Genomic DNA, 16,873 nt, shown 5'->3' with positions numbered 1-16,873 from the left:
ATCACATGATAGTCACATGATAGTCACATGACAGCCAATTGGGGACACAAAACTACAAGGTGTTGGGATTATAGATTATTAAGACAAGGTATCAGGGCTTAAAGGCACAAAGGCACCCCCCCTTCACCAAGCCGCCAATCTGCTGTGATTGACGGGGAAGCGGAGCAAACACGATGCTGATGTTTGGTGTCAAAATGAAGACGTCTCATTTGAAGACGGCAGATGGCAGACAGACGATCCCTCAGCGGGAATCTTTATTGGCATCCACAACAAGGAAATCAGAGGTACAAAAAAGGGGGCGCAACGAGGGCCCGGATTGGGAGCCAACGGGGGTAGACGGGCATGTTAGGGACAACCAACCAAGGTGCCTTTTAATGAGGACATGTTGAAAAGAGTTTATATTGTTTACAGGAAATGTTTATATTTTTGACAAGTTGAGTTCAGGTCATGAAAAAAAATTTTTTTTTTTACCTTTCAAGGGAAAACACTTTGAAATGATGACCTTCTTCATAAAAGCTGAAATGAATTGAAAAAACTATTATATATATATATATATATATAAAGACAATATGTAAACATGTGGAGGCAGTAATAGAAAAGCACATTTGTTTTTAAAAATCCACGACTCATCATATTCTGACTGATATGTTCACCTAAACCTGCAGGCACTTTTTACAAATGTGTCTCAACTGCATGCTAATATGTCCAATAAATTAGTAATAACCCCCCCCCCCCCAAAAAAAAAAAACAAAAAATCCATGTACAAAAATAGAAACAAGACTGGTCTGTACGTCAACTTGCGGTCATGCATAAACGACACGAGAGTGCGGTCGGTTACGCGGCATTTCACGTATGATGCCGTGGTGCATTCAAATGACACGACGGGAGGGGTCCACCCAAAACTGGTCCCTCTCGCTTTAGAATTGGGGTTTAGGATACGAGCGTCAATTCCTAGCCGCCAGCTAACAAATGTTGTAAACGCAAGTCACCTAGCGACAGCGCTGGACCGATGTACGGCACATCCCCGCGTTTCACCCCTGCTGTGATTTCAGATCAACATTTGCAATAAAAGTCATGAGAAATGTCGGAAAACTTTGTGCTGAAAACTGATATGGCCAATAACTCTTCATTTCTGATATGATATGTGTAACATGACATAACATGACATAAACGTGTCAAAGTGGTGGTCCTTTTAACTGTGGTACACACATGTACTGGGGGTGCTGGAGCCTATCCCAGGTGTCTTCTTGGGGTGAGAGGCGGGGTCCACCCTGGACTGATGGCCAGCCAATCCAAGGGCACATATAGACAAACAACCATTCACACTCACAAAGGGGGGGGGGTTTGTTAAATTTTTGCTTTGATCAATACATGTAGGTCAATACTATATGCTAAGCTAGCCAAGTTAGCATTGTGTTATAGGTACAGTAATAATATATCTTTGTCATCGAGTTCAATTCCACCCTCGGCCATCTCTGTGTGGAGTTTGCATGTTCTCCCCGTGAATGCGTGGGTTTTCTCCGGGTACTCCGGTTTCCTCCCACATTCCAAAAACATGCTAGGTTAATTAGCCACTCCAAATTGTCCATAGGTATGAATGTGAGTGTGAATGGTTGTTTGTCTATATGTGCCCTGTGATTGGCTGGCCACCAGTCCAGGGTGGACCCCGCTTCTCGCCCCAAGACAGCTGGGATAGGCTCCAGCACCCCCCATGACCCTTGTGAGGAAAAGCGGTAGAAAATAAATGAATGAGTTCTCCTCCTCGCTTGTGTGGAAGTGGTAATTTTTAGCTTCTTATTTTGTCTTTCCCCACCCTCGGCCATCTCTGTGTGGAGTTTGTATGTTCTCCCCGTGCATGCGTGGGTTTTCTCCGGGTACTCCGGTTTCCTCCCACATTCCAAAAACATGCTAGGTTAATTAGCCACTCCAAATTGTCCATAGGTATGAATGTGAGTGTGAATGGTTGTTTGTCTATATGTGCCCTGGGATTGGCTGGCCACCAGTCCAGGGTGGACCCAAGACAGCTGGGATAGGCTCCAGCACCCCCGCGACCCTGGTGAGGATAAGCGTTAAAAATGAATATTCATTCATGAATATTTGATTGTATTTTTTTACAATATGCAGAGCGCTGAATAAAATGAGCTTCAGGCTGAAACACCCAACTGTAACGAGCCTCCTCTATAACGAGATATTTGATTGGCAGGCATCCTCAAATGTAATTATATGTAAAAAAAAAAAAAAAAAAAAAAGTTGATGGTGAACACTCCAACAAAGATCATAAAGAAACGTGATTGTAAACGTTATAAAAGCTCGTTTCCCTCGACCGTTGGGGGGGGGGTCTAAAAGTGCATCCAGGCCAGGGAGGGGGGGGGGGGGGGGCGTCACGCCTCCAGGAGGACGTGCCAGCGGCACACCTGCTGTCCTTTGGCGTCCTTCATGTCCCTCCAGTGGAGCTCCTCCTCCTCGCCGCTGCTGTTCTGGCCCAGGGCGACCCAGCCCACCATCTCCTTGCGCTTCAAGCTGCGCCGGTTGTACACCGACATCATGAGCGTGACGTCCGACAGCTGGAAGAGCGCCACCTGGAAGACGAAGGTCTCCTTGTAGACGGGGTTGGGCTGGCCGCGGCGCACCGACGTCTTGCAGCGTGTGATCTCCTGGCCCACCGAGTTGAGCAGCGTCAAGCGAGCGAACGTGTCTGGAAGAAGAAGAAGATGGCAATGAAAGGCGTGGTCTTCGGGAAGATCCTCAACACCTGGCCTCCTCTGACCTGGTGGTCTGTTGGCCGCCAGGTTTCTGAAGTGGCTTCCCTTGATGAGCTCCACAGACATGCGCCCCGTGGTGGCGTTGTAGGTGAGGCCCACCAGCAGCTCCGGCGCGCCGCCGTGCGTCAGCGACTGCGTGGACGAGGCGCTGTCGCTGTGGGACACGCCCGCCAGGCTCAGCAGCGAGTCCATGCTCTGAGGAGACCGGGAACGCCATGAAGAACCAACGTGGGATCGCTCCTCCTCCTACGCTTACCTTGATGTTACTCCGAGGCTCCAGGACCAGCGTGGTCTCCAAGGTGGTCCCGGCCGGGTCGAGCTCCGCGAGGCGCAGCACGGTCTCGCCCATCATGCGCTCCCGGGACAGCCTCCCCTCCAGGGCGTACATGCGGAACCTGAGGGCCGACACGCGCAGATCCGAGGGCTCCACGCGCAGGAAGCTGAAGGTCTGGTTGAAGTAGATGGGCAGGCTCCGCCTCATGGAGGTCTTGTGGCGTTGCTTCTTGGAGGGCAGCAGGACCATGTGGACCTGCCACGAGTCCATCCCGCTGCGACCCTTGTCAGGGACGTCCCGCGCCGCCACCACCGTGACCAGCAGCTTTTCCGTAGTGGGACGGTATTCCAGAGAGACCACCAGGTCGCAGCACTTGGAGACTGGCGACTGGGGGGAGGAGCTTGTTGGCGGGGGGGTGATGTCATGAAGGCGGGGCTGCTCTTGCTGGAAGTTCACAGAACCTTCATGAGCATCAGAGCGCCAACGGATGGCGTGCCGATATGTATTTTACAAAGAATACAGAGCAGCGACTCAAACACCAAATGACTAAGTTGTTACGGTCAACGCTCCCTGCGGGGGCACATCGCCATCTGCCCCAAGTGTATGTTTACGTTGGCCTACGGGGCAGTTATGAATGCTGCCTAGCAACCGGGGAACCCACCCAGTGGCGTCATTAGGCCTATTTTAGGGGGGCCGAGGCCCCCTGAAATTGTTCTTAAGCCCCTCTAAATAATTTGATATTTTTTAATGATTATTTTTAGAATGTTTTTTTGGCGTCATTAGGCCGATTTTAGGGGGGCTTCATCACCCCTAAAATTGTTATTAAGCCCCTCAAATAATTTGATATTTTTTATTGATTATTTTTGACGTCATTAGGCCTATTTTAGGGGGCAAATAATTTGATATATTTTTATTGATTTAAAAAAAATTATTCTTTTTACAAAAAAAATCAAAAATAAAAAAAGCAAGCGAATAAGCAGGCTAATACTAGCCTACTACTACTACTAGCAGTAGTAGTAGTAGTAATAATCAGAAGTAGAATAATGATGATAGTAATAATAATAGGCAGATTAATAATATAATAATGATTATTATTAGACAATCATAAACTCAGATTCAGTGGCATCATTAGGCCTATTTTAGGGGGGCTTCAGCCCCCCCTTTTTTTTTACAAAAAATCTTTACAATTTTATTTTATAAAATTTTAGTGATTTTTTTATTGACTTTTTTTACAATATAATATATTTTTTAATTATATTTTTACAATATATATATAATATTATATATATATATATATATAACAATATAACTATATACTATATATATAACTATATAATAATATAACTATATAATAGAGCAAAAGCAGGCTAATAAGCAAGCCAATAAGCAGGCTAATACTAGCCTACTACTACTACTACTACTACTACTTGTAGTAGTAATAATGAGAATAAGAATAACAATGATAGTAATAATAATAATAGGCTAATGAATAATATAATAATGATTATGATATGATTGATGACTGTCCACTGGACAGAATGGTTCCAGAGCTTGAGCAGCGGTTTTGCAGTATAGATTGTGTGTACTTGTGTACATTTAATGGTGGCCTAAAACTATTGAGTATCTCTACTAAATCTGGCCAAAAGTGGGAAACTTATATCCCGCTTCTTCTTCCTCATTTGGTTTTGGGATTTTTTTTTAATGTCTCCTACATTCATTCATATCCTGTGCATCTCCAGGGGGCTAAGCCCCCCGTCCCCCCGGTCCCCAGAACCTAGTGACGCCCCTGATGAAACCTGTATTCCAGACTGTAAGGGTGTCAGGCTGCAGTACCTCAGGGCTCCATGTGGAGGAGCTGTCTGTCCTTTCCTGGCTGGTTTCGGCGTCCTCGCTGCCGTCCGTGTTGGGTCGGATCATTCCGTGCATCGGACTCTCCTGGATGACGGCTAACGACTCCATCCCGTCTGGTTTTTCCACCCCTGAAGGTGCTGGCGAGTGCGGGTCCAGGAGGTTTTGTTCGCCCGGAGCCTCCATGACGGCAGGCGGGAGGACGTCTGAGAGAGTGAGGACGTTAAGAACTAGCTTGTAGTGAACAGCTGAGGACGCCTCCTAGTGGTGAGGTCGTATATCCAAAGCCAGAGAATGTCCAAGAGCAGGAAGGAGGCATGAAGTAGAAAAAAGGAGGCACGTCTCATTCGTGCCCACATTGTTGCACATAGGTCACGGTGCGTTCATGTTAGGTTGCCAGGTGCTGGAGCCTATCCCAGCTGTTTTCAGGCAAGAGGCGGGGTCCACCTTGGACTGGTGGCCAGCCAATCACAGCGCACATATAGACAAACAACCAATCAGTGAATCATAAAGAAATAAAGATTTAGCTATTTATATCGATAATCGATATCTCAGTGGGCCACTTTCAGCAAGCAGCCAATGGAGGAAACCTTCAAGCTGAAGATCCTGTTTGGGAGCTTCATCAATGGCTATCACCATGGCAACAAAACAATGAGTCAGCAGCCTGTGTACTTTGCTGCATGGCTCACATGTCATCACCAAATCATGACCACCAACAGGAGGGTCATGGAGACCCGACACAAATAAAAACATTATGACTCTTCTATTTTTGTATTTCCAACATAAAACCAGGACCAATAAAAGTACCCGAATGTTTGGCTACTTCAATTTAGCTGTTCTTATTCTACATGAGTCAAAACCAGGAACTAAACCACTTTAGTCTCGGCCGTATCGTTTGCGTACCTTCACTGTCAGACGGCTCGGTGCTGCCCTCCTCGTGTTTGGAGAGGCGGGAAAATTTATTTCGTCGGCTCAGCGCCCACCGAAGCTGCTGCTGGTGGTGGTCGTGGTGGTCGTGGTGGTGGTCGTCCCCTTTAGGCTGACTCACGCGCAAACTCTGCGAGCGTGACACCGAGATCTCAAACTGCTTCATGACCTCATTGTCGCTGTCCGAGGACGTGCCGGCGCCGTCTTCGCCGCCGCTGCCAAACGTCTTGACTGCAGATGAAGAAAGAGAAGGTTGAAGTCACGAATATGATACAATTACAAGTTCATTTATTTATTTATTTTCTACCGCTTATCCTCACCAGGGTCGCGGCAGGTGCTGGAGCCTATCCCAGCTGTCTTGGGTCCACCCTGGACTGGTGGCCAGCCAATCCCAGGGCACATATAAACAAACAACCATTCACACTCACATTCATACCTATGGACGATTTGGAGTGGCTAATTAACCTAGCATGTTTTTGGAATGTGGGAGGAAACCGGAGTACCCGGAGAAAACCCACGCATGCACGGGGAGAACATGCAAACTCCACACAGAGATGGCCGAGGGTGGGGAAAGACAAAATAAGAAGCTAAAAATTACCACTTCCACACAAGCGAGGAGGAGAACTCATTCATTTATTTTCTACCGCTTTTCCTCACAAGGGTCATGGGGGGTGCTGGAGCCTATCCCAGTTGTCTTGGAGCGAGAAGCGGGGTCCACCCTGGACTGGTGGCCAGCCAATCCCAGGGCACATATAGACAAACAACCATTCACACTCACATTCATACCTATGGACAATTTGGAGTGGCTAATTAACCTAGCATGTTTTTGGAATGTGGGAGGAAACCGGAGTACCCGGAGAAATTGAATAATTCCGGAACGTATGAACATATAGCCAAGTCATTTTTGGGAATCCTACAGGAGCAGAGTGGACTTGGAGGAGGTCACACCGTAAACCCCCCCCCCCCCCCCCGTCTTCCTTCAGCCAGTACGTATATACGTACGTATGCTAAGGGTGACCTGAACCACATCAGTCACCTCGATGGCAAAGCGTCCATCTTTCAGAGTCACATGACCGTGAGGTAAGACGAGGGTCTGATGAGACTCCCGGACTCCCAAATGATGGAGGAGAAGAATTTTTCCCGCCTTGACGACAAGCGAGCGCGGTTACATGGAATGTCAATACTCATCACAGAAAAAAAACTAGCGGGTCACGGCGATCTCCGCGTAATTTCAACATAATTGTCAGGCAACGAGTGACGCAAACCGGCTCTACCTGCGCCGTCGCCATGGTTACCGGGAACAGGCGGCCGACATGCAGAGGTGAATGAAAAGAGACGTTTGTGTTCCATTCTAACACGTGTCTGAACATCACCGGGCACCAGCGGAGATGCTTATGATTGATTTGTAATAACAGCATATCATAGCAATCCTTGAAATGGCAACGTACATCATATTGGCGGTGAGCATACGATAAGAAGCAACGTCAAACGTGCACTCAGAGTAACTACTGCCTGACTCGTCTTCATGAAATGTATTTTTATTTCAATGTTTGTAAAGTGACAGCGCCAACTAGTGGCCTGGCATGCGTACTACAGCGTCAAGAGTCGTTGAATATTTCCAAAAAACACGTCTTTACCTGAGTTTTCTTACGTAAACACACCCTCGGCGTTTAGCTTGACGTTGTTGAAGACGACGGGCGCTTCCGAAGAGCAGGTTGTGTTTGTTCAACCACCTGAAATACTCGCCGAGGCTGCTGGTGGCCACGTATTTGTTTGATCAGAGGGGCGGGGCGTCACACCAACCCCCCCCCCGACATTGCCGCTAGGGAGCGTTCAATGGCTGCGGGAGTTTCCCGCCTCCGTCGGAGTGCCGACAGAGTGTTTGCTTTCTGAGTTGTTGACTTTTCCAACTCCATCTCATCCCACTTTTCATCGGAATGTTACCATTTATGTCGCACTGAAACGTCGGAGACGAAAACAGGCCACAACTTTTTGTGTCTCTGTTGTGTAAAGTTTGTGTGCGGCACGATGCCGTTGACACTCGCCCACAAAGAACAGCAACAAAGTCTGCAACTGACTGTTAGTGATGATCACACTCTGCTTATTATTATTAATATTAATATTTTCACCCTCTGGTGTAGCTAAATAAGATAAACAAAATATACCAGCTTTGTACAGAATATTTATCTAATGGAATAATACTACTTGAGTACAATACAAATATACACTATGTCAGCGACTGTTTGTTTGAGGCGGGGGACACCTGGACTGGTGGCCAGCCAATCCCAGGGCACATATAGACAAACAACCATTCACACTCACATTCCTACCTATGGACAATTTGGAGTGGCTAATTAACCTAGCATGTTTTTGGAATGTGGGAGGAAACCGGAGTACCCGGAGAAAACCCACGCATGCACGGGGAGAACATGCAAACTCCTCACCAGAGATTGCCCAGGGTGGAATTGAACTCGGGTCTCCTAGCTGTGAAGCGTGTGTGCTAACCACCCGACACCTGTGCAGCCCTGGTTCAGTATATTTTTCATCAGAATAGTAGTCATGCCAAAATGTTGTGTTGCTGCTGGATGTTCACAGTATCCGAGTGATACTGTTGTGGGGGTGCTGGAGCCTATCCCAGCAGTCCTTGGGCAAGAGGTGCGTACACCCTGGACTGGTGGCCAGCCAATCCCAGGGCACATACGTATAGACAAACAACCATTCACACTCACATTCATACCTATGGACAATTTGGAGTGGCTAATTAACCTAGCATGTTTTTGGAATGTGGGAGGAAACCGGAGTACCCGGAAAAAACCCACGGGGAGAACATGCAAACTCCACACCAGAGATTGCCCAGGGTGGAATTGAACTCGGGTCTCCTAGCTGTGAAGCGTGTGTGCTAACCACCCGACACCTGTGCAGCCCTGGTTCAGTATATTTTTCATCAAAATAGTAGTCATGCCAAAATGTTGTGTTGCTGCTGGATGTTCACAGTATCCGAGTGATACTGTTGTGGGGGGTGCTGGAGCCTATCCCAGCGGTCCTTGGGCAAGAGGTGCGTACACCCTGGACCCTGGACACATATAGACATATAGGGGGGCTTCACCGAAGCGTTCCCAGGCCAGCTGTCCACCCGCGTTGAGAAAGTGGGGGCGACTCCTGCCAATCCGGCGGTAGTGTTCTCAACTTCTTGCTCCACGGCCTCCCAGACTCCCCCCTACCTGAGTGTTTGCGTGGATCTACCCATCATTTGCAGTAAGTATGAATTAACTGTATTCATATTGATCTAGCAAGTTGAAGTCATGTGATGTATCATGTGATGTATCGTGTTTCCATGCGAGGCGTGTACAAAGACGCAAGAACATCTCACCGAGGCCTTGGTGGGCTCTTCTGCTGTGGCTCTGCTGCTCCAGACACGGCATCCCCCCCACGCGGGAGAAGCACAGCATCTTGTTGATGAAGAGGAAGAGGAGGGCCAGCGCCGCAACCAGGACGCCCACCGCCGTCAGGAAGCTGACGGCCTCTGGCGTGACTGGCGTGAGGAGGGAGAGGGGACACACAATGACACACTGATCAGACCACACAAACAGACAGGCTGTGCGCAAACACACACACACACACACACACACACACAGCATGGCACGTGATAACACACAAACACAACAAGTCATATTTTAGTATTTGGCGTGTGAACACATTCATGGTCATTGAACAGCACATTTAATAGGAGCGGAAAAATGTCGTCTCGTCTCGTCAAACGCAGGAATACCAACGTGGAACTGTCATGTCCTGTTACCATGGTGACACTTCACTCAGCATAAACCGGATCAATGGCAGCAAATGTCCCGCCGAGCGCGTGGGAGTCACAACCACCCGCTTGTTTTGGAGGCTGCCTCCTGCTGGGTCGGCCATGTTTACGCACGTGCGTGGACTGGGGCCATACAATCAAAACATCAATTTCTTCTTAATGTAAAACATTGCCTGTACATTTCATGAAGGATTTATGGTGACCGCAGTTTGACTCTGGAACAGACTATCTGGATCATTTATCCTGGAAGGCGTACTATCATGGTCGTAATGGACGCCTTGAACGAAGCAGCCCAAAGAAGAAAAGTGGGGCAATTCAGGTGTGGTGATAAAGTGGAGTTCCCCTCTCAGCTGCTGCCTCGGGAACACAAATGGTTCAGTGTTGGCGCCCCCCAGCTCCGAAGCGAGAGGACCAGATGGACCGGAAGAAGCCGGGGGTCAGACACACCTGCTGCAACTGCAAACGCACAGCAGCACTCATTCATCTGTATGCACGGACTCCAACGACAGGCCTCGTCGCTCGTATCAGCTCCTCTTCATGGAGGTCTGGGGATGTGGATCGGTACAACTACGTACGGATATCGTTTATCCATCAATCAAATATCCTATCTTGTAAGATATATGAAATACTGTGTTTTCTGGACTATAAGTCGCTCCGGAGTATAAGTTGCACAAGGCAAAAAATTCATAATTAGGTAGAAAAAAAACATACATAAGTTGCACTGGAGTAGAAGTCGCACAAGGCCAAAAATGTACAATTAGGTAGAAAAAAACATACATAAGTCGCACAAAGCCAAAAATGTATAATTAGGTAGAAAAAACATACATAAGTTGCACTGGAGTATAAGTTGCGCAAAGCCAAAAATGTATAATTAGGTAGAAAAAACATACATAAGTCGCACTGGAGCATAAGTCGCACAAGGTCAAAAATGCATAATTAGGTAGAAAAAAACATACATAAGTCGCACAGGAGTATAAGTCGCAGAAGGCCAAAAATGCATAATTGGTAGAAAAAACATACATAAGTTGCACTGGAGTATAAGTCGCAGAAGGCCAAAAATGCATAATTAGGTAGAAAAAAACATACATAAGTCGCACAAGGCCAAAAATGCATAATTAGGTAGAAAAAAAAAATACATAAGTCGCACTGGAGTATAAGTCGCACAAAGCCAAAAATGTATAACTAGCTAGAAAAAACATACATAAGTCACACTGGAGTATAAGTCGCATTTTTTGTAATATTTTTACATGGTACAATATATATATATTTTTTGTATAATTTTTGGTAATTTATTTTCCAAACTACTTGACCAAAACAGACATTAGGTCCTCTTGGAAGGCAAGTTGTAACAATAAAAGAATAGAGAACAGGCTGAATAGGTGTAAGATATGCTAACACAATGCTAATTCAGCTACACTAAAAATAAACATGAACACAAAAGGTGTCCAGTGTTTATGGAACATAAACACTTTTTTCATGTATAAGTCGCTCTGGAGTATAAGTGGCAGGAACAGCCAACCTATGAAAAAAGTGCCACTTATAGTCGGGAAAATAGGGTATATATCTAACTAGCTAGCTTTCGTAATTCCTTTGGAATGTTTTCCACTCCATCCTAACCATCATCAAGTGTCAATGGAAAAAAGAAGGGTCTGGATCATGATGATGTACGAGAGCTCGGAGTGTGTTTATGTTTCATGATGCGGCGGCGTGCTCACGTAAAGGTGCCATAAAAATAACATCCATGAAAAGCATACGTGCTACGTTCAAGGGCCTGGCTGCACCACCCGGGAGGTCAAATCATCCTACCATCGCATTGTCTCTGGAGTCTATTGACAGTGCACACACAAACGTGAAAATGAGCGTTACCGTGGAAACAGCCCTGCAGCTCTATTAAGGTATAATGAGTACGCCTTTTCCCACCCACGTGTGAGAAGGTCTCATGTTACCATGGCGCTGCCTGTCTGCGCTCTGATTGGATAAGAGCCTCATCTTCCTGGAGGTCTGCCGACAGCGTCTTCAAGTTTACGCGACAACGTAAACACCGGGTGTCGCCCTGGCAACACAAACAGGCACGATGCAAAGGCAGCATCAGGGACTCGAACTCCGCGTTTGATGCCAGCGCAGCATTCCTGCACAACCGCGTCCCATACGCTAACGGAATGGAAGAATGTCACAATGACGTCCGCTAAAAAGAGGCGGAGTTGAAGTGTAGTTGCCCCCGAACGGCACACCTCAAGGCACTATCCTCGGTCCGTCACGATTCTACTTCATCCGTACCATAAAACACCATTAAGACGCAGTTCTTATGAATATCCTACTGTAGAACGGCTCTAAAACGGTTCTATTGATTGGCCACGCCTCACTCCATTCCGCCTCAGGTCTTCCTTCATGTCAGCACCAGGACGTCCCAATGCGGCTCATTCCAATGACAGTGAAGCAAATCACTCACACCAAACGCCAAAACTCACTGAAGGTCCCGCCACCGCCGTCCTTGCTGTCGCCGGTCTCCATGGCGATGCTTGGCGTCAAGCAGGCCCGACGGAGCGCTTCTGAATGCCTCAATGTACATAAGCTCCTTGTAGACCGTCACTGACGCTGAGTGTTTACTTATAGAGTTGGGCGTACCTAATAATGTGGCAGCACTAAGAACCCATTTTAGGAACATAAAAAAATTATAATAATAATTTCCGTTTCACTCATTCAACAAGCAGAGACATCTGATGTTGAAGGTCATCGTTACAAAAAAGGTCAGTTTACTTTCATCATTAATTCCAAATACATGCACAAACGTAGTTTTAATTTTTACTACAAAAAAAACCCATAAGAGTACAGGTAAAGTCAAAGGTAAGTGATCCCATTAGAACCCCATATCAGGGGAGGGGGGGCGTTTACCTGCCATGATGGAGTTGAGGTGCCATCTGCTGGCAACACAATTCACTACAATTCACAACGAAGCTCACTTCCACACCAAATCAGTGTTTTGATACAAATAGGCTTTAAAACGCTTAGAATACACAAAGCATTACTTCAATGTACACACTAACTTATTTATATATTTATACCGGACTTTCAATTGAAGCTAATTTGTAGCACAATTTTAATTTGGGGCTGCACGGGGGACGAGTGGTTAGCGCACAGACTCACAGCTAAGAGACCCGAGTTCAAGTGCATGTTCTCCCCGGGTTTTCTCCGGGTACTCCGGTTTCCTCCCACATTCCAAAAACATGCTAGGTTAATTAGCCACTCCAAATTGTCCATAGGTATGAATGTGAGTGTGAATGGTTGTTTGTCTATATGTGCCCTGGGATTGGCTGGCCACCAGTCCAGGGTGTACGCACCTCTTGCCCAAGGACCGCTGGGATAGGCTCCAGCACCCCCCACAACAGTATCACTCGGATACTGTGAACATCCAGCAGCAACACAACATTTTGGCATGACTACTATTTTGATGAAAAATATACTTGAACCAGGGCTGCACAGGTGTCGGGTGGTTAGCACACACGCTTCACAGCTAGGAGACCCGAGTTCAATTCCACCCTGGGCCATCTCTGTGTGGAGTTTGCATGTTCTCCCCGTGCATGCGTGGGTTTTCTCCGTGTACTCCGGTTTCCTCCCACATTCCAAAAACATGCTAGGTTAATTAGCCACTCCAAATTGTCCATAGGTATGAATGTGAGTGTGAATGGTTGTTTGTCTATATGTACCCTGGGATTGGCTGGCCACCAGTCCAGGGTGGACCCCGACTCTCGCCCCAAAAAGACAGCTGGGATAGGCTCCAGCACCCCCTTATCTTGAGGATAAGGGGTAGAAAATGAATGAATGAATTTTATTTTGCTTCCTATTGAAGGTTATTAGACTATTAAAGGGTGTCGTTTAAAATGACCTTATGCTGGAGCCTATCCCAGCTGACTGGTCAGAGGCGGGGTACACCCTGCACTGGTCACCAGCCAATCGCAGGGCAAACATTAATTCATTCATTCATTTTCTACCACTTATCCTCACAAGGGTCGCGGGGGTGCTGGAGCCTATCCCAGCTGTCTTGGGCGAGAGGCGGGGTACACCCTGGACTGGTGGCCAGCCAATCCCAGGACACATATAGACATTCATACGGACAATTTAGAGCCTCCAATTGACCTAACATGGATATTTTTAGAATGTGTGCTAGCATTGTTTGGGTAAAAGATGTTTGATATGAAAGCAAGTCCTACTGAAACACAACTGATGCGGAAACTCAGCTGAGATCCCATCATCCACCGAGTCGCTAACCAAGACGCTAGCAAGAAAAGATCAAGTGTACCTACTTTCAACAACATCTGATGTCCCGTTTGAGTCCCTGCTCATGTCTTCACCTCCTTCTGTTCTTTCTACAAGCGAGTCCTGCTGTTTGTCCCTCATGCCAATGCTGGGCTGGACTTCCTGACCAGGAAGCTGCCGAGAACGGGGGCGCCACTCATCACCAGGACGAGGCAGACGCCACTTCCTGGTTTAGGCGACATTCATCGGGACTGACTGTGGTACATGTTAAAAACCAATACACACACAAAAACACACAGCAGCAGTCCAAAGTCTTAAAGGTACAATGACTTAAGTCGAAGAGCAGTGGGGGTCCAATCAGGAACAAGAAGGAAGCTAACCGCTTTCCTCGGCCAAAAAGGAAAATGACTTTCCGGGATGGGCCAATCAGTGCGACTCCAGCGTGACTTGGGAGGACCCACCAATGGAGGGCGCTCTCCCCTCCTCCAAGCAGGAAGGCGCCCACGGTGAAGAGGAGGAGGAAGACACTATTAGACCTGGCGCTGGCCTGTAAGTGGGCCACAAGAACCTGATGCAGTCACCATGGCAACCAGCCTCACACGGATATGAATTACCGGACTGACTTTCTTTCCTGGGAACGTCGGAGAACGAATGATACCACTAAAGTCAATTAGATGAATGACTCCCTTGCAAATCACAACATTCCGTGTCCACCTCAACGTTTCAGATGGTGAAGGTGAAGATGACACCTGAACATAACGTAGCATGTTTGGGGTTAGATGACGGAGGACGCTTGGACCACAAAACCAAATCATTTTCCCGAAGTCTGGGAGTCATGCTAGAGGCTTTCTTTGCCTTTCCACATCATTTTAGCAATTCCTTATTGGAGTCCCCACCCGCGGCCATCTTTGTGGAGTTTACATGTTCTCCCCGTGCATGCGTGGGTTTTCTCCGGGTACTCCGGTTTCCTCCCACATTCCAAAAACATGCTAGGTTAATTAGCCACTCCAAATTGTCTATAGGTATGAATGTGAGTGTGAATGGTTGTTTGTCTATATGTGTCCTGTGATTGGCTGGCCACCCGTGCAGGGTGGACCCCGCCTTTTGCCCAAAGACAGCTGGGATAGGCTCCAGCAAACACGCTGCAACCCTCGCGAGGATAAGCGGTAGAAAATGAATGAATGAATGAATTATTGGAGTCATTGATGAGATGTATGGCTGATTCTGATTATGGATGATCTCAATCCCGTGACCTATGACCTTGGGCCCTATGAGGCATGGAATGTGAGCTCTGGCTTTTGGGGTCATAAATCCAATCTGAACTAAAGCTGTATCTTCTATTCTCCAACGTCTTAATATTTGAATTTAATTTAGAATACATCTTTTAAAACAGCCACTACTGCTCCCTAAGTGGTATACAGGTACTACATAACAGTCACTTAAAAAATATTCCGTCCAATGTATAAACTGTTCCGAAATAGTCCAAGCAGGATGTCATCAAACAATAGACAAGTGTTTCTATCTGGTTTGGGGGTTAGTAAGGTTTGGTATTTATGGACATACGGTCTACTACATCTTGGGGACATCTATACGTCGCCCTTCAGAGGACCACACATCATTTATAAATAAACCTACACATCATTTACAAAGAGATCGAATAGGACTATCTATAAAGTATTTTTATATTTTGTATTTTTTTTCAGCATACAAAAATAAAAAAAGTACTGGGCTTCAAATTGAGCCTTGAGGCATCCCATACATGAATGGGGATTTCTCATAAGAGAAAGGTATGAGATTGAAGGGATTGGAACCATTTTAGGACTGTGCCTTTGAACCCGGCACACAACTCAAGATCAGATTTTCATATTTGATGTCAACAGTAATTAATCAATTAATAATTAATCGATTATCCAATCAAGCGACAGCTATTCTGGTATTCAAGGTTGTTGTTTGTTTTGAAAAATTAGCTTAGATGAGCTACGGCTACAGCTTTTTGTAAGGAATTGTAACTTGAAAGTATTCATATGAAACATTAATAAGTGCAAGTGGATAATAGTTGCCAGTTGTCCTAAATAATCAAAGAAACAAGTCAGATTGTGATGTTATTATTAATAGAATATGATATAGAATATACTGGCAGCCATGCTGATGCTTCAGTTATTCATCCGGACTAAAGAAGACTCTGCAGGACTACAGTGATTGGCGCCGTTTTAATGATGGAGAATGGATCGTTTCATGGTTCGTTTCATGGTTCGTTTCATGGTTCGTTTCATGTCGTGCACGTCAACATCGTGGCGTCAAAAAGACAACACGAACTGGCCTTCCGGTGGAGCGGCAGCGGGCTAGCGGCTCCTTCCGATCGAACGGGGCCGAAAAAGAGAGCGCAAGCGGCGGCGAGACGATCGTACTTACTTTCCGAGGCCATGGCTGCGGTTCCCCCTCACACCGTCAGCCGGACAGAGAGCTGCATCCGCGGCCTGGCATCTCCGCCTCCTCGCGTCCTGTACACCCGGAAGTGTGCGGTGATGCGTTCAACGACTGTAGGAAAGAGAGACTGCAGTGACGCCAGGACATGGGCTCTACGTTAAAAACGTTTTGACTCCCCTTTAATGTGTTTTCATTTTTAAATATTTAAGTCAGAACATGAAATATCAGAAATGCTAATGGTAGCACCATTAAGACGAAACACACAAACAGCACGTTCATATTTGTACTTAGCTGTACAAATGGGTTGCTAACCATTTAGTCCAGGTGAGTGACGTAAAGCAGGGGTCTCCAAAGAGCGGCCCGTGTTGTTTTTATTGAGCCATGACACACCTACTAAAAATGAACACGTTTTATGAGGCTCTACATTGTATCATTATATAATGCTGTACCTATGAGGTTGCTAAAAAAAATTATTTAGAATATAGTTTTAAAAGAATTAAAAAAAAATAAAAAAAATCTATACATATAAAAATAATATATACAATATTTATAAATATTAAGTATGTAAATAAA

The 16,873-nt window shown here is 46.3% G+C and overlaps 1 protein-coding gene across 5 annotated transcripts; it reads right to left on the bottom strand.

Annotated features, from left to right (window-relative positions):
- Positions 1–741: 741 nt before the first annotated feature.
- Positions 742–16,845, bottom strand: LOC131140619 (synaptotagmin-16-like). 5 transcript variants are annotated; one of them, XM_058091217.1, is made up of 8 exons: positions 16,286–16,373; positions 13,921–14,099; positions 9,182–9,343; positions 5,788–6,042; positions 4,870–5,090; positions 3,019–3,480; positions 2,768–2,957; positions 742–2,695 (listed from the first exon to the last, which is right to left on the bottom strand). In XM_058091217.1, the coding sequence occupies exons 2-8, from the start codon at positions 14,012–14,014 to the stop codon at positions 2,382–2,384; spliced, it is 1,698 nt and encodes a 565-aa protein (XP_057947200.1). In that variant the 5' UTR covers positions 14,015–14,099; positions 16,286–16,373; the 3' UTR covers positions 742–2,381. The 5 variants fall into 5 exon arrangements, with proteins under 5 accessions (XP_057947200.1, XP_057947198.1, XP_057947202.1 ...); XM_058091215.1 differs by having other exon boundaries at positions 742–2,957; positions 16,286–16,845; XM_058091219.1 differs by lacking the exon at positions 13,921–14,099 and having other exon boundaries at positions 9,182–9,406; positions 16,286–16,474.
- Positions 16,846–16,873: the final 28 nt, after the last annotated feature.

The sequence above is a fragment of the Doryrhamphus excisus genome, chromosome 13 (genome assembly GCF_030265055.1).
Source record: "Doryrhamphus excisus isolate RoL2022-K1 chromosome 13, RoL_Dexc_1.0, whole genome shotgun sequence".
Classification (NCBI taxonomy): Eukaryota; Metazoa; Chordata; class Actinopteri; order Syngnathiformes; family Syngnathidae; genus Doryrhamphus; species Doryrhamphus excisus.
The sequence above is the reverse complement of the archived record's forward strand: the minus strand, read 5'-3'. Positions and strand labels throughout refer to the sequence as shown.

Bases quoted from the DNA above. Each gene is read 5' to 3' on its own strand.
- LOC131140619 (XM_058091215.1), bottom strand. From the start codon at position 14,014: ATGAGGGACAAACAGCAGGACTCGCTTGTAGAAAGAACAGAAGGAGGT. The intron at 6,043-9,181 runs GTGAGATGTTCT...CTTCATCTGCAG, and splicing joins AAGAGCCCACCAAGGCCTCG to TCAAGACGTTTGGCAGCGGC. The intron at 3,481-4,869 runs GTACTGCAGCCT...GTGAACTTCCAG, and splicing joins CCTCCACATGGAGCCCTGAG to CAAGAGCAGCCCCGCCTTCA.